This window comes from Candoia aspera, chromosome 1, assembly GCF_035149785.1.
Source record: "Candoia aspera isolate rCanAsp1 chromosome 1, rCanAsp1.hap2, whole genome shotgun sequence".
NCBI lineage: Eukaryota > Metazoa > Chordata > Lepidosauria > Squamata > Boidae > Candoia > Candoia aspera.
This window is the reverse complement of record NC_086153.1, coordinates 22,955,249-22,981,000: the sequence shown is the minus strand read 5'-3', so window position 1 is coordinate 22,981,000 and position 25,752 is coordinate 22,955,249. Positions and strand designations below refer to the sequence as shown.

General features: G+C 41.2%; 1 protein-coding gene across 1 annotated transcript in view; it reads right to left on the bottom strand.

Moving 5' to 3' along the window:
* SCARA5 (scavenger receptor class A member 5) overlaps positions 1–25,752 on the bottom strand; it is a 135,927-nt gene that overhangs the window by 18,198 nt on the left and 91,977 nt on the right. Inside the window, exon 7 of the mRNA XM_063300374.1 lies at positions 10,423–10,479. Coding sequence (XP_063156444.1) covers positions 10,423–10,479 — 57 coding nt within the window. The remainder of the gene's footprint in view (positions 1–10,422; positions 10,480–25,752) is intronic.

Below are 25,752 nucleotides of genomic sequence, written 5' to 3'. Positions count from 1 at the left end.
TAGCAATGGCAGTTCTGGCACTTCTGGTTGCCATTGTTAAGTGAATCCTGCAATGTCATTAAGCACAGCATCACATGGTCACCATTTGCAACCTCCTGCCAGCTTCCCCACTGACTTTGCTTATCAGAAGCCTTCAGTGAGGGTCACAAATGGCAATCACGTGACTGAAGGGCACTGAGACGTCATAATTGCAAGCCAATTGCGGAGCGCCCAGATCACAATCATGTGACCATGGGGATGCTGCAATGGCCAGAACTTTGAGGACCGGTCATAAGTACTTGTTCAGCACCTTCATAAGTTTGAACAGTCGCTGAACGAGTGGTTGTTAAGAGAGGACTACCTGTATTTGCATCTCTCCTGGGTGCATGGGAAGGTTGAAATAGGACACAAAGAGGATGTGAGAAGGATGAATCCCCTTTCAGACTGACTGGATATCGCCAACTCTTTAGTACTTTTAAAAACTGAGATTGGACTCCTTTTGAGACTTAGGAATGCATAGCAGTGACTGTGCTGCTCCTGTCATTCTACCTGATTGTCCCCTGAAAGAAGCCAGTTTATTGCACAAGTGACTGCGCTAATCTACCCCTTTCCAAATGTTCCAAGAGATTCCCTATGGAGTCTGTTACTTTTTATATATGTATTTATTTGCATAAAGCCTATTACAACCCAGCCTTTTCCCAGTAGGAGAAATATAAGGAAAATACATAAACATTGCTTAAAGAAACAATATCTCAAACTGCTGCAGCTGTACAAAGATAGCATTGGCTTGGATAATTGGGGCCATGTGTCTGTGAGGGAAGTGGAAGATTTATCCCTGCACAGAAGTAGCACTGCTTTCCATCTTCCCAACCCCACCTCCACCCAGAAAAAAATCCATTTTTCATTCCAGTCAGCTAGGCCCAGGAAATGGACCTGGTCTAGAATGCTGGAATCCAAATTCCTGAGCGGTGTGTGTGTTTGTGTGTGTGTTTGTGTGTGTGTGTGTGTGAGACTGTCTCTGTCTTTGTGTGTTTATTTGTTGATATGCCTCCTTTGGTGTTTAGTATGAAGAAAAGCTAATTTCTACCTTGGCTTTTTTTCAAAATAAAAAATGTATATGAATGAGGTATGTGCGCTTTTATGTGTATAAGTAGAGATGTGTGTGTGTGTGTCTGTATGTGTCTGTCTGTCTGTGTATGTATATGTGTGTGTGTGTGTGTGTGTGTAGTCCTCGCTTAATGACCACAAGTGGGAATGGAATTTCAGTTGCTAAATTTAGCGATCATTAAGTGAATCCAACCCAGGTTTATGACCTTTTTTGCAGAGATTGTTAAGCGAATCACCGCAGGCATTAAGCAAACCAAATGGTTGTTAAACAAATCACATGGTTCCCCATTGATCTTGCTTGCCAGAAACTGGCCAGGAAGGTTTAATATGGCAATCACATGACCACAGGATGCTGCAACAGTCATAAATGTGAACCAGTTGCCAAGCACCCAAATTGTGATCACATGACCATGGGGATGCTGCAATGGTCATTAACATGAGGACCGGTCATAAGTTTTTTTCAGCACCATCATAAGTCCGAACCATCACTAAACAAATGGTTGTTAAGCAAGGACTACCAAAAAAATCCCACTTGTTGGATCGTCACCTTGTTGTGGTGAGTGGGCTTGCATGTTTTCAATGAACTCTGTGAGCAAAGCCATCGGGAGCCATGTACTCCTGGTAGGGTCACCCATGGCGGTAAGGTCCAGGGGGAGGAACCAGACAAAGAACGATCCAAGCAAGTCCTCGATGGCAGAACAGGTGGAAGATAGCAAGGTTTATTGTTACAACGGCTGCAAAGGCGGATGAAGGCTGCAGCAGATAAAAGGTCACCAATCATCATGGTATCCATGCCATTGGATTAGTGCCTTTTTCTGTGAAGATTGTGTGCTAATCGTTGTGCACCAATCTCCACACATAAAACAAATTCACACACAGGCGTCTTCCAACTACCAACTACCCTAAAACCAACCCGAACTAATTAAAAGCCCTATGGCGATTGGCAAATGGCAACGGGGGCAGGACTGTGAAATCCAGAAGCCCCTAGTCATGGACCAGCACATGAGCGGTGGATTATGGACTCAGTCATCCTGACTCAAGGTCTGAGGCAGTTGAGTGGTTCAGCAGCTGTATCCACGACTGAGCAGTTGCCAAAAACCAACAGGCAACTATTCTAAGTGCTTGTGCACCAACACTAGATGCAGATGAGGATCTCAGGGAAAAATTCTATACCCAGCTGGACACCATCTTATCAGAGATACCAAAGGAAGATAAAATTATCCTCCTGGGTGATTTCAATGCAAGAGTTGGGCGTGACTTTGATTTGTGGCCGGGGATTATTGGGAAAGAAGGAGTTGACAATAGCAATGTGAGTGGAATCTTACTTTTGACCAAATGTGCAGAGCATAACTTTGTCATTACTAACACACTTTTTTGCCAGAAAAATAAATTTAAAACATCATGGAAGCACCCACAGTCAAAGCACTGGCATCTTCTAGATTATGTAATTGTCCATGCTAAAGGTCACCATGACGTACAGTACTTCTCACCAGAGCCATGACGAGCACCGATAACTGTTGGACAGGCTATCGGTTAATTCGATCTACGATGGCCATAAAGATTGTCCCTCATTGTAGGCTCCAAGGAAGAAAACCAAGGCATAAAATGAACATATCAGCCCTTCAAGATTCTACTAAACAAGCTTGCTTTCAATCAACCCTTAAGGAACACCTGCCTTTGGAACTTCCTGAAAATGTTGAGGAACACTGGATTAAACTGAAGACCTCTATTATTTCAGCCTGTGAACAAACTATAGGATATCAAACCAAGAAACATCAGGACTGATTAGACAAGAATGATAGTGAGATTGAATACATTATTGACAAGAAAAGAAAAGCCTTCCAGATATAGCGAAAAGATATTAACTGTGCCATTAAGAAAAAAAAACTATGCCAGTGCAAAGGCAGAAGTCCAAAGAAGAACTAGAAAACTTAAGAACACATGGTGGATAAAAAAAGCCCAAGAAATCCAACAATGTGCAGAAGTTCATGATGCATGGAGTTTTTTAATGCCACAAAGGCCATCTATGGACCAACAAATTATGGTACAAATCCCTTACATTCAACAGATGGTGTCAAACTTCTAAAGAACAAAGGGTCTATTGCACTGCAATATTACTATAATCTCCTAAATCATCACTCTACTGTGACTGTTGAAGTCTTCTTGCAAATTCCGCAAAAACAAATAAGAGACAAGCTTGCAGTACCCCCTAGTCTGGAGGAAGTTAGAAAAGCCACTAATCAAATGAAAAATAGCAAAGCTAGTGGACCTGATGGGATCCCTGCTGAGGTTTTTAAAGAAGACCGTCTTGAACTTACACAACAACTTCACAAGCTCATCGATAAAATCTGGATGAGGGAGGAGATTCCAGCAGATTTTAGGGATGCCATAATTATCACTGTTTTTAAAAATGGTGATAGGACTGCACAGTATCTTAGCTGTTCCTAGCACTGTACTCTTCTGGACAGAGAGCTCTGATGTTGTTCCTGGGATCTGTTGGAGCCACTCTCCCAGCTTGGGGGTCACAGCCCCAAGTGCCCCTACCACCACTGGGACCGCTTTGGCCTTCACTTTCCACATCCTCTCTAGTTCCTCCTTCAGGGCCTGGTACTTCTCCAGCTTCTCATACTCCTTCTTCCTGATGTTGCTGTTACTTGGCACTGCTGCATCTATCACCACCACTGTCTTCTGGTCCTTGTCTACTACCACAATGTCTGGTTGATTGGCCAATACTTGCCTTTCTGCCTGGATCTGGAAGTCCCACAGGATCTTAGCCCTGTCATTCTCCACAACCTTCTGTGGAATCTCCCATCTGGACTTGGGAGGGTCCAGCCCATACACTGTGCAGATGTTCCTGTACACAAGGCCAGCTACTTGGTTGTGCCATTCAGTGTATGCTGTTCCTGCCTGCATCTTACACCCTGCCACTATGTGTTGGACTGTCTCTGAGGTCTCTCTGTACATTCTGCACCTCAGGTCCTGTCTAATGTGGTAGACCCCTGCTTCTGTGGATCTGGGGCTTAGTGCCTGTTCTTGTGCTGCTACGATCATGGTCATCTTTATCAACCCCCAGCTCATTGGAGGACCCACTAGCACCATCTGTCAGTGATGACCCTCCAGCCTATGTTTGAAGACTTCCAGCGAAGCAAAATCCCCCACATAATGTGGCAGCTTGTTCCACTGGCAGACAGCATGTACAGTCAGGATATTCCTCCTGATGTCTAGCCTGAAGCTCTTTCCTTCTAGTTTTAACCCCTTGGTTATGATCCTGCCCTCTGGGTAATAGCAAACAAGTCCACTAAAAATTTGAACTCCAAACTATCCAATCCCACTTTAGCCATACAGTAATGTGTCTATCCCTTCAATTTTTGGGTGCTGCTCCTTTCTGGTGGCTTAGTGGACCTGACTAGAAAAAACCAAAGCTGGACAGAAGGGTCATGCTACTGCTGCACTGCTTTATGTGGCTATTGGGATCCAACTGAAACAGTGGGGAAGAAAAACGAGCAAAATTAAGTGATGGGAGCCTGTGGCTCATGAGAAGCAAGTCCTGATATCTTGCTGCACCATTACCAGGAGCTCCAGCCACAGAATGACAGCAACTGCAACAGGTCCAGTAAGAGCCCTAATCAGAACATGCTCCACTGGGGAGACAGTCTCCTCCTCCCTTATGAATGTTGACTGAATTCAAAATAATGATTTAAATTCTAGGAGTTTAGCAAACCTGAGGAGCAAAAGGCAAGATGACCCTCAATGGGTCACATCATCAGAATGGGGGGAAGGCATTCAGGGCCATTGATGGCCACTGTTAGTTGTGCTCCCTGAGATGTCAGTTGAAGTCCTGCTGAATAGACCACAATATTGATCGGGGTTACACTGTCAAGCACTGGAAAACTCATGCTGTAATGCTAACACATTCCATCATGGAAACATGTGCTTATTTGACAACTGCAGCCTGGAATTTTAAATATTTACTGTCACACCAGGCATAGCAAAAAAGCAAAACAAAAAACTCTCTGCTTCATGATCTTAAACAGACACAAGAAGGTTAGATAAGTAGTTTTATTGTAGAAAAATAGGGAGTTATATATACAAAAAAGTTCAGCACAGGAAACCTGCCCTATACAGTATATGTTTGCCCAGCTCCAGCCCTACCAACTTGGAGTGGGAGGACCTCACAGCACTAACTCATGCTCTTGGCACTGTGTGGTTGGATTATCAGAATACACTCTCCATGGAGCTGCCTTTAAAGATTACTAGGAAACTACAAAGTGCATTGGCCCACTTCTTTACTAGCACTAGCTATCAGGACCACATTACAACTGTGGGCCTTGCATTGGTTACCAGTAGGTTTCTGGGAGCAAGTTATGAGCTATTTTGACATCTAAAGCACTATATGCAGGGGTGTTGGCAGTGGGTGCATGGGTGGGTGGGGAAGCGTCAAAAAGTCAAGATGATGGGAGCAACCACATGATCAAAACCCTTTTTTATATATTTGTGTCATGCACATTAAAAAGGGGGACTTCAGTTGTGTGGTCACCCACCCTCTATCTTAACGTTTTTGACCCCTCCCTTGCAGAGTCCCATGACTCTATTGCTTGGCAGTGAGGTACCTTCAGGACCATCTCCTCCAGCTATATTGACCCATCCAATGCATACATCCTGGAAAAAGTTGCTTGTGATCCCTCACTTTCATGAAGTTAGTGAGGCTAAAGATGCTTTTCTGTCATGGCCCCCATGGTTTGGAACAGTCTTCCTCTGGAAGTTCAGATACTTAAGATAGAGCTGTTCCAGAGGGCTTTTTAAAAACTTGCTTAAGATTATACAATGTTGTGAAAATTCTTTTTGTGTGTTGCTCTATTTTTAGATTGCATGTTGGTTTTTCTCTGGATTTTAATTATTATTTATGGATGATTAATATTTATCTTTGTATACCACTATCATTGAGAAAATCTATCTATGTGGTTGCTAGGAGTCAAAAATGACTTGATGGCACATAATCAATCAATCAAGTACCACTATGATTGTGGCATTATAGAAGTTTAATACATTAATAAATAAAATATACACTAGCTCCAAAGTTCAAATCTTGGGTCCTTTCCTCCCCTTTGGTTGTTCTTTTATCAGCCCTGAAACTCTGTGCCATCTGCTTCTTATTTACATAATGGCTTTTTCTGGTGTGAGAATGAGATATTCTTGCTTCACCAGCTTCAGTCCTTGCATTTATAGTAAGTAACAACCATAGCATATGGAATATTTGGACTTTGATTGTAAGAGGAACAAATGATAAAGAGTATTATGAATGAATTTATGAATGAATGAAAAGTAACATATTGTCTTTCTATTAAACAAAGAGAAAGGGGAAGTCTATAATAGATTTAATCATAGATGGACCAATCTATGTGGTATGGAATTGATGAAAACTTGTAGGAAGGTGGAGATGTAGTTTTAATTATGAATGAAAAGGCTGAACTGTATGTCAGAAGGTATAAATGGGTATCATCCAGGTTGCTGTGGGTGAGTAGGAATGTAGGAATTCATAGACTGGGGATTAATTGTATGCTGTGATCCAGTGAGTTTTATTTATTTATTTATTTATTTATATTAATCACATTTATATAGCCACCCATCTCACATACATGACTCTGTGTGATGTACAATAAAAATAAATATAAGAATAAAATATAAAAAATTAATATAAGAATAAAATACAATACAATAAAAATAATGTAAGGACCAAAGATGAACTTCAAGGAAAAATTGTTCAGTGTTTGGAATGAAGGGGGGAAAATACTGATTCATATCATAGATGATATGAATGAGAATGAGAGGACAGAGGACAGAAAAACTGACTGGGACATTTACAGATGTAAGAATGAATGAGAATGGTGACTGCTGAATACGTGCTTAAGAGAAAATCATTTGTTTCAAATACACAACGTGTCTAGAGAGGAGAAGATAATTGCAAAGAACATAATCAAAGAGAGCAAGGTCAAGGTTAAGAGTAAGAGAAAATGTAGAACAATTATAAAAGAATAATTGTTCTGGAAGTGGGTGAAAAAGGCTAAATAAGGAGCATCCACCAGAAAGAATGGAATTCAAAATAAAAGTGATGAAATGATTTGGGATGAAATTGAAGTGATGCAGTCCTGGAAAGAATGTCTTAGAGATTAGTACAGTGATGATAATGATATGTCAAAGAGTATAATTAAAAAGAATGCTATAAATATTAGCATCCAAGAAAATATGTTGAAAAGGAAGTCATAAATGCTTTGGATATGTTAAAAATGGCAAAACTGCAGAAATAGGTCTTAAAAATGGAATAATATTAAAATATGGATGTCATTTGCTTAAGAAGTGGCTATGTAACTTGTTTAGTGAAGCCTGCATCAGTGCTGGACTACTGGAAGAAAGCCATTACTGGTAACAGAGAAAGGTAATAAAAATGTATGCAAGACTAGACAGAGATTACTTTGTTAAATTTAGCTGGGAAAGTATTAGGCAGAATTAAGCTTGGAAGGATATAAGTTATAACAGTGATCAAATCTAGGAAGTTGTCATGTTCACTGTTTCAATGTACAGTATACATTGTAACGTTTCACATGCCACAGCGCTGACGCGCGTTTCTGTTTGGGAGGGAGCTGCTGTGAGACCTTGTACCAAGCTCTGTATGTGAAATCAGGACAATGGAATGTGTTTGGGTTATGTGCTCTGCTCAAGGACTTTTCCTGCAGACCATCAGAAACCGTTAGGAGCACCTGGGATTGTGAACTTGGGAAGATTCTACTGGGGGAGGGATCTCATCTACACCGAGGGTTTTTAGTTTGAATTTGGCGCACTTTCATCATTCTCAGCTTTCTCTGTGATCCTGCACACCATTCTTTAATAAATCAGGTATCTTTGAATTCCTGCTCATGAGTCTGATGGTGTTTTAGAATAGGCAACCATTACAGAAGTGCAGTGCAGCTTTATGCTGGGCAGGGAGTGAACGGATCTAATTTTGCTCTTCAGCTGCTCACTGAGAAATATATGGATGTGATAACATTTATTTACCATTGTTAATTTAGTGAAAGCGTTTGACAAAATAAATGGGTTTGAGTTATGGAATGTTTTTCACAAATGAAGAGATAAAAGTTGGTTGCTGAATGAGATAAGAGTGGTGTTTGATGAAAATAAAGCATGTGTAAGAATATGTGGAATGCTTAGCAAATAGTTCAGTGTTGCGCAAGGAACAAGGGAAAAGATCTGTGGCATGTTCTTGGCTGTTTAATGCATTTTTGGATAAATGTATAAGAAATGCATGTGATGATGCTAGAGATGTGTTAGGTGGGAATGTGAAAGTGTGTGTACTCTGTATGCCTACCCTGTTGTTGGCTGAAAACTCAGATGTTTTGTAGTGAATGTCATATAGATAGTATGATGCAATGAGGAGTATTGATCTGAAAATTAATGTATCAAAAATCAAGGAAGTCATGTTTGGCAGGAAAAATGGAGTGGATGATTGCAAGTCATACATAAATGACAAAATATGCTTTGGTGGAATATTTACTAAACATAGGGAAAAGGACGGAGAGATTTGAAGATGTGCAAATGCTGGTAGAAAGGTAAGGGGTGGTCTGTTTTGAAGAAAGATGGTTGTAAAAAAAAGTGAAAATAGCTGTGAGAATGTGCTTCTGCCTGCCATGTTATAAGGAAGTGATTGTTGAGCATGTCAAGAGAAACATGAAAGTTGAATGGAGTGGGAAGGAGGTACTCAAGAAATGTGTTTAAATCAAGAAGAGATAGAGTTTAGAAATAATGGGTGCTAAATCAGTGAGGACAGACTACTAAAATAAGTGACTAGTATGAAGGAAGCATGTTGAGATGTCTTTCTCATACAGAAAGCATGGAAGGCAAAATAAATATAAGGAGGAGAGTGAATAAGTTGAGAGAAGGGGGAGAATGAGAAGGTTGCGGTTGGATGGAAGAGATGCGATCTTCGGAAAGGGAGAGGCGAAGCTTTTAAAGGACAAAAGGCAATGTATGCTTTTAGTAGGGAAAAAAATGGTGCGCAAAGACAGAGAATCATGAAGAGCTACAGGATATTGAATGGTGTTGGTGTGAACTAGATTTAGCTATGTTTCTTTATCCTTATCTTTTTTGGCTCACAATTTCTTACTCCTTTTCCATGATTTGCAGAGTATTGCTCCAAAGGGAAATTGCATGATGGGTATGCATAGGTAATTGAGGAGAATGTAAAAAGGGCCACTTTCATACTCTCTCAGTTTCATATCCTAAGTCATTATTTTTCAGAGCTGGTATTTTCAGGTGCCCCCTCCTATCCCCAAATGTCTTGGTAAGACAGTTACATGGCAGGGACACAAAGCCCCCGATCTTTTCTCGAAGGATGATTTTGAGTTATGCTAATATCTCCGTATCTATTATGCTGAATCTGGGTCATTGGTTACCTCCTCTTCAGTATGTTTTCCCCCTAGCAATAAGAGCTGTAACAGACTCATGTGCTTTTAATAAATTAACTAGCTAAGCTCAGTTGGATGGGGATGCCGCCTTTTAGAATGCAGGCTTCCCTCACTTTATGCTAGGACTCCATTCCCCCCAAACCGCACACAGAGTGACTTTGCACGAAGTAAGAGTTAGTGGGGAAAAGGGGCTTGCGGGGTTTGTTGTCAAATTCTGTAACCCAGATATATTGACAAATACATTCATTTGCTACTCAAACATGGCTCCTTCCCTATTTCATGTTCTATGTAAAGTGAAAGTGTTTTTCTCCATCCTTTCTACAGCTAGATTTCTAAAATGCATGGTTACAATGTCACAGAATGCATCACAGCACTACCATTTTTACTCACATTCTTCATTATGTTGCACACAGTAGATCTGCTGAGGTTTAAAGCTGATCCTGGGCTGAGGATCCCTCACCAGCTTGGTGTGACAAAATACAGTATATCCAACTTTGTTCTTTTTGGGTAAGGGGTTGGGCAAGGTGTTGATGCCTGTCTTGACCCCATCGTACGAGTGTAGCTACTGCAGGTATGGAAGTAACTGTGAGGCAAGACACTCTACTAGAACAGCACAACATGATGGTAAGTGTGAGTGAGGACAAAAAGGGGGGTTGGTGGAAGGACTGGCACATTTCCAGACCTTTGGTGCAAATTGGCAATGCCAGCACAAATTGTATAACAGCAGAGGGTTTTTTTTCCTCACACAAAGCAAATTCTTGGACAAAAATGAGCAATCACATAAAATTAATTTGCATGTAGCAAGCAAAATCTGTACTTAAAAGCAGAGGAATACCAGGAAAATCTAAGGCAAGGAAAAAAAATCAAATTTAAAATATACCTGTTTCTCCACCTTGGTCTCCCTTCTCTCCTTTTTCTCCCTTTGGGCCCTGCTCACCTGAAAAAGGAAGAAAAAAAGTATATTGGGGAAAATTATAAGTTTAAAAATCAGTCTCAGGACCGCATGGCTCTGAGACATTTTGATGCCAGATGACAAACCATTTACAAAGACCACCGTGCTCTACTTGGCTCAGGTTCATTGCAATAAGGCTTGTACAGATGAACTGTGCTATATTAATTAGACCTGTCAGTCTCCTCCCTATCCCGCTGTCCTTATTGATATCTTGAAAACAAAAATGCAAAGTTAGTAACCCATTTGTTATACTAATTGCATCCATTTATTTATCCTTGACATACATAGCCTGATAAAAAGATAAAAAATAAATCTTTGTCAAACTTTCTGTCCTGCAGGGCCCAGTTACAGCTTTTTTAGCAACAAGCAGTAAGCTATTTAGATGCTCCCCATAATGGCGCCCCAAATTCATCAGCCCAGTTGCCTCCGACCTGTGAAAGACACGTCACTTGATTAATTGGAGCCTGATTGCTTCAATCAAAAGCAGTTGATGCATGTGAATGATGGAGAATGCTGTACGCCTCCTTTGAAATGCTGTGTCGGATCCATGCCCAATTTACAGAACTGATTTTGACCTTTAAAAGCACCAAATGTGGCATTGCCTATTTCATTTCATTTATTATTATTATGGTTGAGCACACAGTCAGCCAGATGCTTAGGCTGGATTTGGCATTTTTGTCCACCTATCAAGTCCTTCCCAAGGACCTGGGACAGGCAGATGTTGTTGTTCAATAATATTAAAGGTATCATCACAGAATGTAAGCTGTTCCAAGTAAAGCTGCCTTTTGCAATTGACTGATGGTGATTTTGTCAATGCTGATCGTGTTCAAGTGGTGGTCCAGATGTTTTGGGATTGCACCCAAGGCACCTATTACTATTGGTACTATTTTTGCCCAATTTCCATGCCCAATTCACAGAACCGATTTTGACCTTTAAAAGCACCAAATGTGGCATTGCCTATTTGATGATGATGACGATGATCATCATCATCATCATCATCATCTGCAATTAGATTCACAGTCAAAGACTGGTGAAAGCTTAATAGTTCCTAACCAAAGACCTAAGAATTATTAAGGTAGCATCTGAGGATATAGGCAGTCCCAAGTAGGGTTTTTTTTTTTTTGTAAAATTAGGGTGTTCAAGTCTGATAAATTCAAATTTCAAATATTGAGGTAGTCCTTTAGGTATTGCTCCAAGAGCTCCAGTCACAATTGGTATAACAGTGGATTTCTTTTTCCATAAGCATTCAAATTCGATCTGCAAGTCTGGTATTTCATAAATTTTTTGGATTGCTTTTCCTCAATCCTGGCATCACCCGGTACAGCAACATTAGGATGAACTATCCTGAAATAGAAAAATGTTACATGTGACTGTTTTTTTTTTCTCTGTAGCAGTGTGATTGTCAGGTGTACAGCTTAGGCATATGGACAATTACAGACAAAAGAAAAGAAATTTAAACTCCTTAGATTTACCTGCAAACTGGCACAGAGGTTTTGAAAGAAAGGAGGAGGATAAAAGAAGCCAGAGCAGGTAGATGGGGGGGGGGTCTTCTTCTAGGTTTGGTAGGACATGCTGTTGGAGTGATAGAGCTAAGCATTTTGCATTATAAAGCAGAGATTTAAATCATTTAGTTAGGTTCTGTCAGCATATTGCATAGTTTGGTTTGTTAGCGTACATATTTATGCTCAGTTACCATAGATAGATATGTATAAACCGTAACAATAATTCTTGTAAATACGCTATGCGCTAAGCTTGTATAGCAATAAATAGCATTTTATATACTTGTTAGCTGCATGTGTGAGGCTGGCTTCTTCCTTATCCGTTCCCACCCTCCAACAATATTTTTGCTGTTTTGTTATTACTAAGGTTTAGAGGCCACCTGACTTCAGAACAAGCCTGGGTGACTTCCATTAAAAAAATAGAAAACAATAAAAAGAAAAGCCTATGTATCCAGAAAAACACACTCTCTATAACACTGAACACAACTTACAAGCACCCTAATCCAAGGCCAGGGAAAACTGCCAAGTTTTCAAATACTTCCAGAAAATCATCAGGGTGAGAGTCAAACAGATTGGGGGAGGGGGGATATCATCATTTATTTTAAATTAAAAGTCTCTGCATGAAGTTGTTATCTGTCATTGCTTTTTCCAACCTGATGTCTTCCAAATGAGTTGGGATGACACCTCTCCGAATTTCCAGGTAATACATCCCAACATAGTTCAACACGTTTATTAATTTAAATGATTTATACATGTGTCCAACTCACAACTGTAACTCTGAGTGGCTTACATATAGTTAAAAGAACAAAAGCAAAACAGACCGAAAACAAAATAAAACACACAACACCCAATATCAAAGAAATAAGGCCAATACAGCATATTCTTGCTCAAATCTATTCAACACTTTGCAGTTGTTGTGTTCATGTAACACACCCTAAGAAGTAAACTGTATTAAAATAATGTCACTCAACATGTTATGAAAATTGCAGGTTCCCTTAACACCTGAATCAGAGATTACCCAATCCCTTTTTAGCCTAGTCTAGCATGAATCTGAACCAAGGCTGATTATAGAGAGTATATTACTCCCTTGTTTAAAAAATTTCATTGGTTACTGTCTGTTCCAAAGTGTTTGTTGTGCTCTGGGGAGCTTTCCATGACTTTGGATCAGGCTATCTAGAGGATCATGTATTCTGTGACAACGTGCCCTGACCTTACAATCTTCTTGGAAGACCTTTCTCTTGGTTCTCCTTCCATCAGATATATGGTCAGGGCCGCAACTAGGGTCACCCGGGGCAAACATGGATTCCACACCCATTTTGGCGCCCCCCCAGCATTCATTTTTGCGCCCCCCCCAGCGCGGCGCCTGGGGCACATGCCCCACTTGCCCCCTCCTAGTTGCGGCCCTGTTCTTGGTAGCCTGTTTCCAGGCTTTATAATATGCTGTCAAGTGAGGTCAGGTTAGCTTCCTATTTTGATTGGCAGAAAAATACATGTTTATTTAATCAGGCTTTTAATACGGAAAGTAGAAGAAGGGAAGCCAATGTTTGGGTTCAAGAGATTATGGGAAAGTTTATTTATGTTTGCCCCTTTTTGATGATAACAGCATTGGAGGCAATAATAAAACAAAATATACAATATACAATAGAAAAATTAAAATACTTAAAAATGGTGCAGGTTATTGCTAGAGACAACTGAGATGACAAGAATATGTGACCAGGAGTCAGAGTTGACCAGATGGCACTCAAGAGAATCATAGAAGCAGAGTGTTGAAAAGGCCAATTTAAGCCATCGAGTCCAGCCCCCTGTCCATTGCAGAAATCCAATTAAAGCACTCTAGACAGATGACAGCCTGGAGGCCACCACCTTTCTGGTAATAGGTTCCAATATCAAACTGCTCTTACGCACTCGGCATGAAAGCAGGGTTTGAGCTGGGATGTTCATGCCATGAGGGAGAGCTTTTTATGTTCAGTTCTGTTTGTATGTTAAGCACAACTAGAGAGCAGAGTTAATCTCATATCCAGCGATGATAAGAGAATCCAGCCTTAGCTGATGCTGAATGTAACTGTTCGCTTGCATACAGGAAGTTAGACTGATAGATAGATAGATAGATAGATAGATAGATAGATAGATAGATAGATAGATAGATATACAGACACACATTCATACATACATACATATACACACAATGAATTAGAGCTCTAGAAATTGCATCACTACCAGCATCCTAATACTATACAACCTCTCAAATCAACTAAAACAACCCTTTTTATATAGGACATATGCCAAGCTGGACCCCTACAGATAAGCACAAAAAATGATTAGGCCATGAGTAGGCAAGTATGTTGGACCAGTGAGCATACCTGAATGATTTGCATATTGTGGACAATCTCACAGAACAGTGGTTATGGCCAATCAAAAAAGATCCTATTATCAGAAGGAAAATGGATAAAATTGCTCTCTGATACTGTTGCACACCCCTCCCTCCCCACCCCCAGTTCTCTGTTTGGTTTTCTTTTTTTCAGCAGGTGGGCTGCATCCAAGCATCATTTCTATTTTCTAAGACTGCCTATGGGGTCTATGGTTTAGAGGCCAATAGGCATTTTTATCGTGTAGCATACCAACTTTCCATCTTATCTCTTTTTTAATTAAAAGTCTTTTTTAAAGCATTATTTTCCTTTCAAATGCAGGAGTGGAGTGTTGTTTTCAGCAGTCTGCTTTTAAGACAGATTATGGCTGGGTATAATGCACATAACAGTTATATTATTTTATTTATGGGACGTTGCTAAACGAAGATATACACTACTGATAAAAGCACAGAGACTGAAATCCAGCCATTTTCTAGGGCATGGTGGAACTAACTCAAGCATTATGAAATTGACCAGATGGAGTTCTCTGACTAGATCAGGTTGTACAGTTTAATACAGAACTGGCAAAGCACCAAAAGAATGTTGGAAGGGAGGCAGAAAACTTCAACTCTGCATGTCCTAAGGTGTCTAGAAAAAATTGATTTCTTGCTTTTAAAAAAACCTCTGTATTAAATATGCAAAAGCCAAGAAATGATAACTGGAACCCATGCATGTTTGTATTAGAGATGCCACTTCCAAAGTGCCAATTCTTTCCTATTTTTATTTTACTGACTATTTACTCTACATAGGAGTAGACCTAGCAAGCAAGCAACTCCCTATTTTCTCTCTTGGTCTCTGCTCTACTTTCCCTTGGTTGGGAGATTTATGCCCTTTGGCTTTTCCTTCAGTCTGCTTCCTACAGATAGAAGATAATATTTCCTTCCTTCTCATTTTCTCTAGCAAGACTAGACCAGTGTTTCTCAGCCTTGGTAACTATAAGATGGGTGGACTTAAACTCCCAGAATTCCCCAGCCAGCCATGCTTAAAGTTGCTGAGGTTGAGAAGCACTGGACTAGACAGCTCAGAAATGTGGGCCTCGTATTGAAGCATGTAAAGTACTTAAACTAATAGAGTAGAATTAAGCCTGTTCATAGCATCTAGAATGAGTGCTTAAGGTCCAAAAGAATACTTATTCTTTTGGACCTTAAGCATTCATTCTAGATGCTATGAACAGGCTTAATCCTACTCTATTAGCACTTTGAGGTAGTCCAGACAAGCACAACCATGAGTACTAACTCTATCTTTACTGTAAGGTTACATTGACAGAATCTTGCCAGATTGAAAGTATTTATCCCCTCCTTTCCTTTTGCTCTCCAGAAAATGAGGCAGGGTCCCTTCTGAAATTCTTTCCATGCCTCCTCTCCTTTTGTGGGCTGAGATACCTTTTATATGCTGGTTATCCAGTCTGTAGCTCTTCCACTTGTTTCCCAAAGTCATTCCCACATACCATTACATACTCACACAGCTATGCTTTGCTAAATACGAACCAGAGTGAATGACCAGAAAGAATCCAATCTGGATTACCTCAGCATTTTCCCTACAGCTTGTCGACAGAAAATTGAAGTTAAAAAACAATAGTGGTATGGAATTTATACTTGCATTTTCTATATACTATTTTTATAGTTTACATATATAATATCTTCATTTTCTCTATAGCCTACTATTACATTCTATCTGAATCATAGCATGCTTTATATACTGTATATCCTTCTATTACTAGCTGTCAAGGCACAAATGACGAGGCCCAAATTATCATATTTTGGACATATTATGCAAAGACCTAGCTCTCCTGAGAAGTCTGTAAGTCTGAGAAAGCAGAAAGGAAAGGATGAGCAGCACCAAGGTGGACAGACTTGATTACAGTGGTGAAATGTGCCCCACTGGGGGACCTGAAGGGCCAGGTTGGGGGACAGATCTATCTGAAAAAGGTCTATCTATGTGGTCGCTAAGAGTCAACATTGACTTGATAGCATATAATCCATCAGTCAATTACTAGCTGACCAGAAAAGGGGAAAAGGGGGAAGAACAAGATAAGAAAGCTGAAGAATACAGGCTAAACCATCAACTGGCCCAATTTAGAGATGATAAACAGAATCAAACTAAGCTAAATGTTTGCCTACCATGATAACATAGCCAGCAAATAAGTTTTTTTTTCCCATTGAGAAAAGAAGTGGCACATCAAAGCAAGGATAGACACCATGATCTGCACATAGTATAAAAGTTGGAAGCATGGTGTTGGAAAAGCTGAGCTTATCTTTGGAACCTCCAAACTTTCACCCACTTGGTCAATAGAAGAGAAGGGTACTCTCACTTTCACTCTACTTTTTAAAATGTTTTGGTATGTATATATGTGTGTGTGTGTGCATGTAGAAATATCTTCTAATAAAATAATAGGACAATAGACTATGCTCCTGGTTTGGCTTGTAGAACGTTTGCTGATTCTGCTCTGACACTGCATATAAGATTATACACACACACACACACATATACACACAAACACACACAGTACACACAAACACAAAATAACAGTAGCAGTCGGTGTACTGTTGGCTCCAAAGCTGTCTCTGCATAGACATGAGGTGGAATAATTTTTGTGACCGAACAGCCTTCCTCTCTCTCGAACACGCACCTGATGCTGCACAGGCCTCACAGTTGCCCACAAATGTATTTTCCATGACAAAGGTTTACACAACTCTGGGGAACAGAGAGAAGCAGCAGTGATAACCCACAACAGCCACACACAGTAAAGCTAGCACTTATCTCTCTACTTATACAAGAAGAACACTTAAGCAACTTAATTACGGTCATCTGTGATTTTTAAAAAAGGAAATATCCGGCATATATCATGAACGGTTTGAACTCTGGGTTTAATACCAAGAGGTAAGGTCTTCTTCAAGCCCCTGCCCCGATTTGTCAAGCTTTACATCCTTGGGTCTGGGAAAAGTATTATAGACAACCCAGCTGGATTCTTTTGTTACTATTAAAGTTTATCTTGGCCTCATGGTGTTACCCGTCTCTGTTTGCATTGGCAAAGGGGTCAGCAGTCTGCAGGGTTCTTTCATTTCCCAAAACTTTTATCTCTCTTTCCATCCCCTGAAGACAGATTATGTTGAGAACAATCAAAATGGCTTTTAAAAAAATCAGTGCTTAGTAACAGCTGTTTTTTCAAGGATGCGCCTTTAAAAGTAATTGCTTTTTCGAAAACATTGTTAAGTATATAAAACACTCTGGAAAATAAATAAAAATTATTTATTATTAAATTTCTCTGCCGCCCATCTTGCATGTAATGACTCTGGGCAGCAAAATAATAACACCAAGTTGACCGTTCTTCCCAAATTACCAATAAAGTTCAGGACTTATCTGTATTTCTATCCTGGAGTGCTCTAAAAACAAGCAAAATAATCCTGTGTTATCATTAGAAAATCATGTTGGGGAGGAGGAGAATTGAAAGAACTTTTCTGGCTGCCGGAAAGCACTTACTCAATCTGCATTTACCCTTATAACTCACTTAATTTTAACTCCCACTTTACTTCCGAATGCAAAGAGTTTCATTGGTTCACTTCCAAATGTAGTGGCTTCAGGTCAGAGACAGGAATATAAAATCTCATTCTTTTACTTTCACAGAGCTTTCTGACTTTGCACTATGTTCTTAGTGCAAGTTAAGGTACAATGAAACAGATTCAGAAAATGGCCACGAGGATGCTCAGGGCACCAAAAACTTAGATTTGTGAAGAGAGATTGCTGGAATCGGTGTGTTTCACCTTGAGAAGACTAGGCAGGAGGCCTGATAGCACTCTCCAAGAACCTGAAAGGAAGTCACACAGAAGAAAGTCACAGCTTTTTCTGTTTCATCCCAGAAAGTAAGACCTGGAATAACAGATCTGTGCTACTGGAGACATCTACATGAGATGCATTAATTGGGATCCTTGTGCAGTGCAGAATTGTACTTGAACTCTAAATGGCCCTATTCAGTCTTATGGTTTGTATGGATTATTCTCAGGACATTATTCTGCAAAGATTAACTATGTTAAGCAGATTCAGATCCAGGTGAACCAGTGGGATACTATACAGCATGGCACCACCACCTTTTCAAGGGAAGGCATTCACCTCTCTTGCTTATTTTCAATAGATGTAAAGTCATCTTGTTTATTTAAAGCTTTTACTTTAATAAATAGCTGTTTTTAAACAGCAAAGCAGGGTATAAATAAGGTCCTAGCACTTGCAATATATAAGAATTTGAAGCCAATCTTCAGCAACGCATGATAAGATCTCCAAAGATCTGTGGAAGCAGCTGTGAAGCAAATTAGATGATATTGGATTCAATGGACCATGTGCTTGGATGCAGTAATTTCATGGAATCATATACCAGGAAAGAACAGCTGTGCAATTTTTCTCCCTTAGTCTTGATGGTAGACAGTGAGTTGTTGTTGTTTATTCGTTTAGTCGCTTCCGACTCTTCGTGACTTCATGGACCAGCCCACGCCAGAGCTTCCTGTCGGTCGTCAACACCCCCAGCTCCCCCAGGGATGAGTCCGTCACCTCTAGAATGTCATCCATCCACCTTGCCCTTGGTCAGTCCCTCTTCCTTTTGCCCTCCACTCTCCCTAGCATCAGCATCTTCTCCAGGGTGTCCTGTCTTCTCATTATGTGGCCAAAGTATTTCAGTTTTGCCTTTAATATCATTCCCTCAAGTGAGCAGTCTGGCTTTCTTTCCTGGAGGATGGACTGGTTGGATCTTCTTGCAGTCCAAGGCACTCTCAGAATTTTCCTCCAACACCACAGTTCTAAAGCATCTATCTTCCTTCTCTCAGCCTTCCTTATGGTCCAGCTCTCGCAGCCATATGTTATTATGGGGAACACCATTGCTTTAACTATGTGGACCTTTGTTGTCAGTGTGATGTCTCTGCTCTTAACTATTTTATCGAGATTTGTCATTGCTCTTCTCCCAAGGATTAAGCGTCTTCTGATTTCCTGACTGCAGTCAGCATCTGCAGTAATCTTCGCACCTAGAAATACAAAGTCTTTCACTGCTTCTACATTTTCTCCCTCTATCTGCCAGTTATCAATCAAGCTGGTTGCCATAATCTTGGTTTTTTTGAGGTTTAGCTGCAAGCCAGCTTTTGCACTTTCTTCTTTCACCTTCATCATAAGGATCCTCAGCTCCTCTTCACTTTCAGCCATCAAAGTGGTATCATCTGCATATCTGAGATTGTTAATGTTTCTTCCAGAGATTTTAACTCCAGCCTTGGATTCCTCAAGCCCAGCTTGTCGCATGATGTGTTCTGCATACAAATTGAATAGGTAGGGTGAGAGTATACAGCCCTGCCGTACTCCTTTCCCAATCTTAAACCAGTCCGTTGTTCCGTGGTCTGTTCTTACTGTTGCTACTTGGTCGTTATACAGATTCTTCAGGAGGCATACAAGATGACTTGGTATCCCCATACCGCTAAGAACTTGCCACAATTTGTTATGGTCCACACAGTCAAAGGTTTAAAATAGTCAATAAAACAGAAATAGATGTTTTTCTGAAACTCCCTGGCTTTTTCCATTATCCAGCGGATATTGGCAATTTGGTCTCTAGTTCCTCTGCCTTTTCTAAACCCAGCTTGTATATTTGGCAATTCTCGCTCCATGAATTGCTGAAGTCTACCTTGCAGGATCTTGAGCATTACCTTACTGGCATGTGAAATGAGTGCCACTGTTTGATAGTTTGAACATTCTTTAGTGTTTCCCTTATTTGGTATGGGGATATAAGTTGATTTTTTCCAGTCTGATAGCCATTCTTGTGTTTTCCAAATTTGCAGGCATATAGCATGCATTACCTTGACAGCACCATCTTGCAAGATTTTGAACAGTTCAGCTGGGATGCCGTCGCCTCCTGCTGCCTTGTTATTAGCAATGCTTCTCAAGGCCCATTCAACTTCACTCTTCAGGATGTCTGGCTCTAGCTCACTGACCACATCATCAAAACTATCCCCAATATTGTTATCCTTCCTATACAGGTCTTCTGTATATTCTTGCCACCTTTTCTTGATCTCTTCTTCTTCTGTTAGGTCCTTGCCATCTTTGTTTTTGATCATAACCATTTTGGCCTGGAATTTACCTCCAATGGTTCTAATTTTCTGGAAGAGGTCTCTTGTCCTTCCTATTCTATTGTCTTCTTCCACTTCTGCGCATTGCTTGTTTAAAAATAATTCCTTATCTCTTCTGGCTAACCTCTGGAATTTTGCATTTAATTGGGCATATCTCCCCCTATCACTGTTGCCTTTTGCTTTCCTTCTTTCTTGGGCTACTTCTAGTGTCTCAGCAGACAGCCATTTTGCCTTCTTGGTTTTCTCTTTCTTTGGGATGTATTTTGTTGCTGCCTCCTGAACAATGTTGCGGACTTCTGTCCAGAGTTCTTCCGGGACCCTATCTACTAAGTCCAGTCCCTTAAATCGATTCTTCACCTCCACTGCATATTCCTTAGGAATATTAGTGAGCTCATAGCTAGCTGATCTGTGGGTCTTCCCTAATCTCTTTAGTCTGATCCTAAATTGTGCAAGAAGAAGTTCATGATCTGAACTACAGTCAGCTCCAGGTCTTGTTTTTACCGACTGTATAGATGTCCGCCACCTTTGGCTGCAAAGGATGTAGTCAATCTGATTTTGGTGTTGTCCATCTGGTGAAGTCCATGTATAAAGCCGTCTCTTAGGTTGTTGGAAGAGAGTGTTTGTTATGCAGAGTGAATTGTCTTGGCAAAATTCTATCAGCCTATGTCCTGCTTCATTTTGTTCTCCCAGGCCATGCTTACCTGTAATTCGAGGAGTCATTTGACTGCCTACCTTAGCATTGCAGTCTCCCGTGATGAAAATAACATCTCCTTTAGGCGTCCAGTAGGTGCTGCAGATCCTCATAGAACTGCTCTACTTCAGCTTCTTCAGCATCTGTGGTTGGGGCGTATATTTGGATCACTGTGATGTTAGATGGCTCGCCCTGAATTCGAATTGAGATCATTCTATCGTTTTTTGGATTGTATCCAAGCACTGCTTTAGCCACTTTACTATTAATTATGAAGGCTACTCCATTTCTTCTGTGGTCCTCTTGTCCACAGTAGTAGATCTGGTGGTCATCTGATGTGAAGTGGCCCATTCCAGTCCATTTCAGTTCACTGACACCCAAAATGTCTATCTTTAATCTTGACATCTCACCAATAACCACATCCAATTTGCCCTGGCTCATAGATCTTACATTCCAGGTTCCAATGGTGTGTTGATCCTTAGAACATCGGATTCTCCGTTCACCACCAGCACCATCGGCCGCTAGCCGTCCTTTCGGCTTTGAGCTAGCTGTGTCATCACGTCTGGGGCTAGTTGAGCTCATCCTCTGTTCCTCCCCAGTAGCATTTTGACCATCTTCCGACCTGGGGGTCTCATCTTCCGATGGTATACCGACATATCTCTGGTTGTACTGATCCATTTAGTTTTCACGGCAAGAATACTGGGGTGGTTTGCCATTACCTTCCCCAGGGATCGCATTTAGTCTGACCTCTCTGTCATGACCTTCCCGTCTTGGGTGGCCCTTCACGGTTTAGCTCATGGCATCATTGAGGTGCTCAAGCTCCAGCACCATGACAAGGTAACGATCCTTTGCTGAAGAAAGAGGTAATAGGAAATGCCAATTGATACAGCTCATAGGCTTGAACTCTGAAAGGGATTAGACCAGCCTTTCTCAACCTTTTGACCCTGGAGGAACCCTTGAAATACTTTTCAGGCCTCGGGAAGCCCCTGCACATTCAGGCTCAAATATTGGCCAGAAGTAACAAAATTATTATATTCGTTTCATGTGTAGGCCTGTAGGCCTGTATATCTGCATTAACAGTGACCTTAAATGAAAAATAAAGAATGTAACTTACCTCTTTAAGGTAAAGTTGCCCAAATTTGAATTAATTTTTTAAATAAATCGTGATCTCCCAGGGAACCCCTAGTGACCTCTCATGGAACCCGAGCTTCCACAGAACCGTGGTTGAGAATCCCTGGATTAGACAAACTCACAGAGGAAGAAGAGGAGGAGGAGCGCAACGAAAAGCTACTCATCATGATGACTGTATGTTATTTCCATGCTTCTGTATATTAATTGCCAGGGAGGAACAGCAAGAGACAGCCTTGCCCCACTCGCCCACCCCACCAATCCTGCCTAGGATCTTCTCACAGGCATCTGGCTGGCTGTATGGAAATAGAGTATTTGATCAGGTGAACCTTTGGCCTAAAGCAGCTGTCGGATTCCTTTTAAGTTCTCACTTTTTTTTTCAATGGCTGCATGAGGTTTCAACCCACTTCTGACTCCAAAAATGAAACATATTCGGAGTCAGGGGGAAAACGAAACTGATCAGGAGAGGGTTGAAGAAGCTGAACCAGGAAGTGACTCAGCAGAGCGGGAGGATTTGCAAATGCGGATTGGACAAACTCTGGTGGGGGATTTGAACTCTCCAATCACGAGACAGGAAAGCTGAGCAGCTCGATTGGCTGCTGGAGAGAAAAGGCGCAGAAAGGATCAGCATAAAAGGCAGATGTGCAAAGAGCAAGCTGCCAGAGACAACCAATCCTTCAAGCTCACAGCTGTTGCGGAAGAGTCCTTACCTGCATTGGGTGTCTTGCCTGTAGCCAGAGTGGAACCAGCGCCAGCGTCTTCTACCTCCACAGAATTGCCTTCTGCACAAGCTGCTCCAGTGGATCCTCTTCTTGCCGTCCCTGCCGAGCACAGCGTCACATCTAGCTCTGGACCTCGTCGCCACATTTTGAAGCAATCCAGGTGTGCATCCAGTCTTGCTTCCAGTTCTCAGCCTTGCCTAGAATCTCCAGTCCAGTCCAGCCTTGCTCTCAGCTCTCAGCCTTGCCTAGGATTTCCAGTCCGGTCCAGTCCCACTCCAAGCCCACAGCCTTCCCTAGAATCTCCAGTCCACTCCAGTCGTGCTTCAAGCTCTCAGCCTTGCCTAGGATCTCCAGTCCAGTGTAGCCTGGCTTCCAGTTCTCAGCCTTGCCTAGAATATGCAGTCCAGCCCAGCTTAGCCTCCAGAGCCAAGCCTTGCCCAGGGGTTCCAGTTCAGCCTTGCCTAGCCTCCACGTCCCAGTCTGGTCCTATCTGTGTGCCAGCTCACAGAACCTTGCCTCCAGCTTTCTCCTTGCCACACGCTCCAGCTTCACCAAGACTGACAGCTTCTGAATTCTGCCTTGCTGTTCTGCCACAGTCTGATCCTGCAGCCTTGCCTGTTCATCCGTCATTGCCTGGGTGGTCTTGATTGAAATTGCTTTGCCTTATTTATTCACCAGAACTTTACTACTGTAAATAGTTGTTTTAAATAAAGAGTTTCGATAATAATTCTGTCTGGCCGCCTCATAGTCTGAACAGGACAGGCGGCATGCACAGAACTTTTGTATGCCAATACCCTGGCTCAAGAATGCTGCAGTTTGCCTTTTAAAAAATGCCCTCCACCCCCGCCTCAAGAAGTTTCAACAAAGTTTAGATTCAGCACCTGCAAGGCCAGCCCTGAGCAAGCAAATCTTCCTCATAATCTCTTCCAAGAGATTATGCTGATAAGAAGTTGAATTTCAAGGGCTGGTTTTATTTTTAAACATTTGGCACGTGTGCACACATATATAATGAATAGGTTCAGCTGTTTTGTGTACCTAATGGCTGAAATGGGGGCCTAGGAGGAAATTTTTAAGTAGGGAATTCTGATTTACAAGCTGGGAATGGAGCCAGACCAGATGGTCTTTCTTCTCCCTAGCTTAGGAGTTCATTGCTAGCATGCCATCTTAAAAATCTTAAAAACACCCTCTCAGGTTGTTTTCCTTCTGCCCATTTGCTCATTCTTCCATCCCCCAAATCTGTCAGCTTGCAGTACCCAGATTACATATGGGATTCCAGATGCTGTGAGCAAAGGGGACCGAGGAAGCGGTGTTGCTATCACCTTAATGAAGTGCTTGAAAAATAGGGGAGGGAGTTAGAAAGATGATCCATCTTACCTTTTCAGCTCCCCCTGCTGTTTTAAAGTGCTACAAGAGAGCCATGATTTAGCTTAAACAGAGTAGGATTGGAGGCCCCCAAATAAATCAGAGACACAACCGTGCCCAGCCTGTATGCTTTTTCAGAAGCTTCTGACAGGTTGATGTTGGAAGCAGAATGTTGTGCTGGATGGAGCCATCTTGGTCTGATCCAGCAAGTTGTTCCTTACATTTTTATAGGGTCTGGCCTTCAACACCACTGAAATCTCTAAAGTGCTTTGTGGGCCACGCCACCCATCCAAACTTGGGCTCAGAAAAAAAAAGAAAGAAAACTAAAATATGCATTTAATTGACTGTGTGGTTAAAAGGGAATTACTTGGCTCATATCAAAAGAAAATTGACTCTGATCTTGTGTTTTTGCGCTGGTCACCTATCAAGTTGCTTGCTGGCAGCAACCCATGGGCAGGGGAGAGGGGGAAGTAAGGGGGCAATCCCCTCCACAGAAGGATGTGGAAGCCATGGACTGAACCATAACAACACAGTTCCATTTACTTGAATATAAAAGCACCAAACCCTTGATTGTTAGCCAGAAAGTTAAAGAAATATTGCCTGTTTTCCATATTCTCCTGCTTTCGCCCCCACTTTATCCAGGGTTTTTGTGTCATGGCATCCAGAACAAGGATGCTTTGCTAGGTTAGATCAGGATGGAGCCTCATCAATAAGAAGGAAAGACTTCTGGGATGGTGGGAAACCTCAGCAGGAACAATAGAGGAGCTTTAACTTCTGCGTTTATATATCTTTCATTTACAGAATGCATCAATCCCTTTTCCAATAACGTATCAGGAAAACTAACATTTAATCCATAAGAAGGTACAGGACAAACTCTTCCAGCAGTTCAGATGTAAAATAGCTGAGCTTCAGGAGGACATTTTTATTCTGAATCTACATTCTAGCTGTAGGAGGTTTGTAAAGCTGCAGTTCATTTGGACATGGAAGTATGTATACATATACCATATACCATATACATACATACATATATATATAGGGTATACATATACCCTATGCAGTATGAGATAAGAAGCGGCAAGCCTTTAAAACAGAGCTAGCCCAGCCCCAGTTTTCTGTAGATTAAGGTGATAGATGACATTGGGATATGCTTGCTGTGTGTACATTTTTGTCCTGTATTTAATATTTAGCTTCTAATAATAAACCAAACTGTATCGTACCTAACATCTAACATGCAATCCAGTGTAATGTTTTCAGACTGATCATGTTAATTTAAGGAATCAAAGCACTTACAATATCAAATTCCAACTGGGAATTCAATTTGCTGCCAGACTTCAACATCAAATTCCAAATCCAAATTTGAAT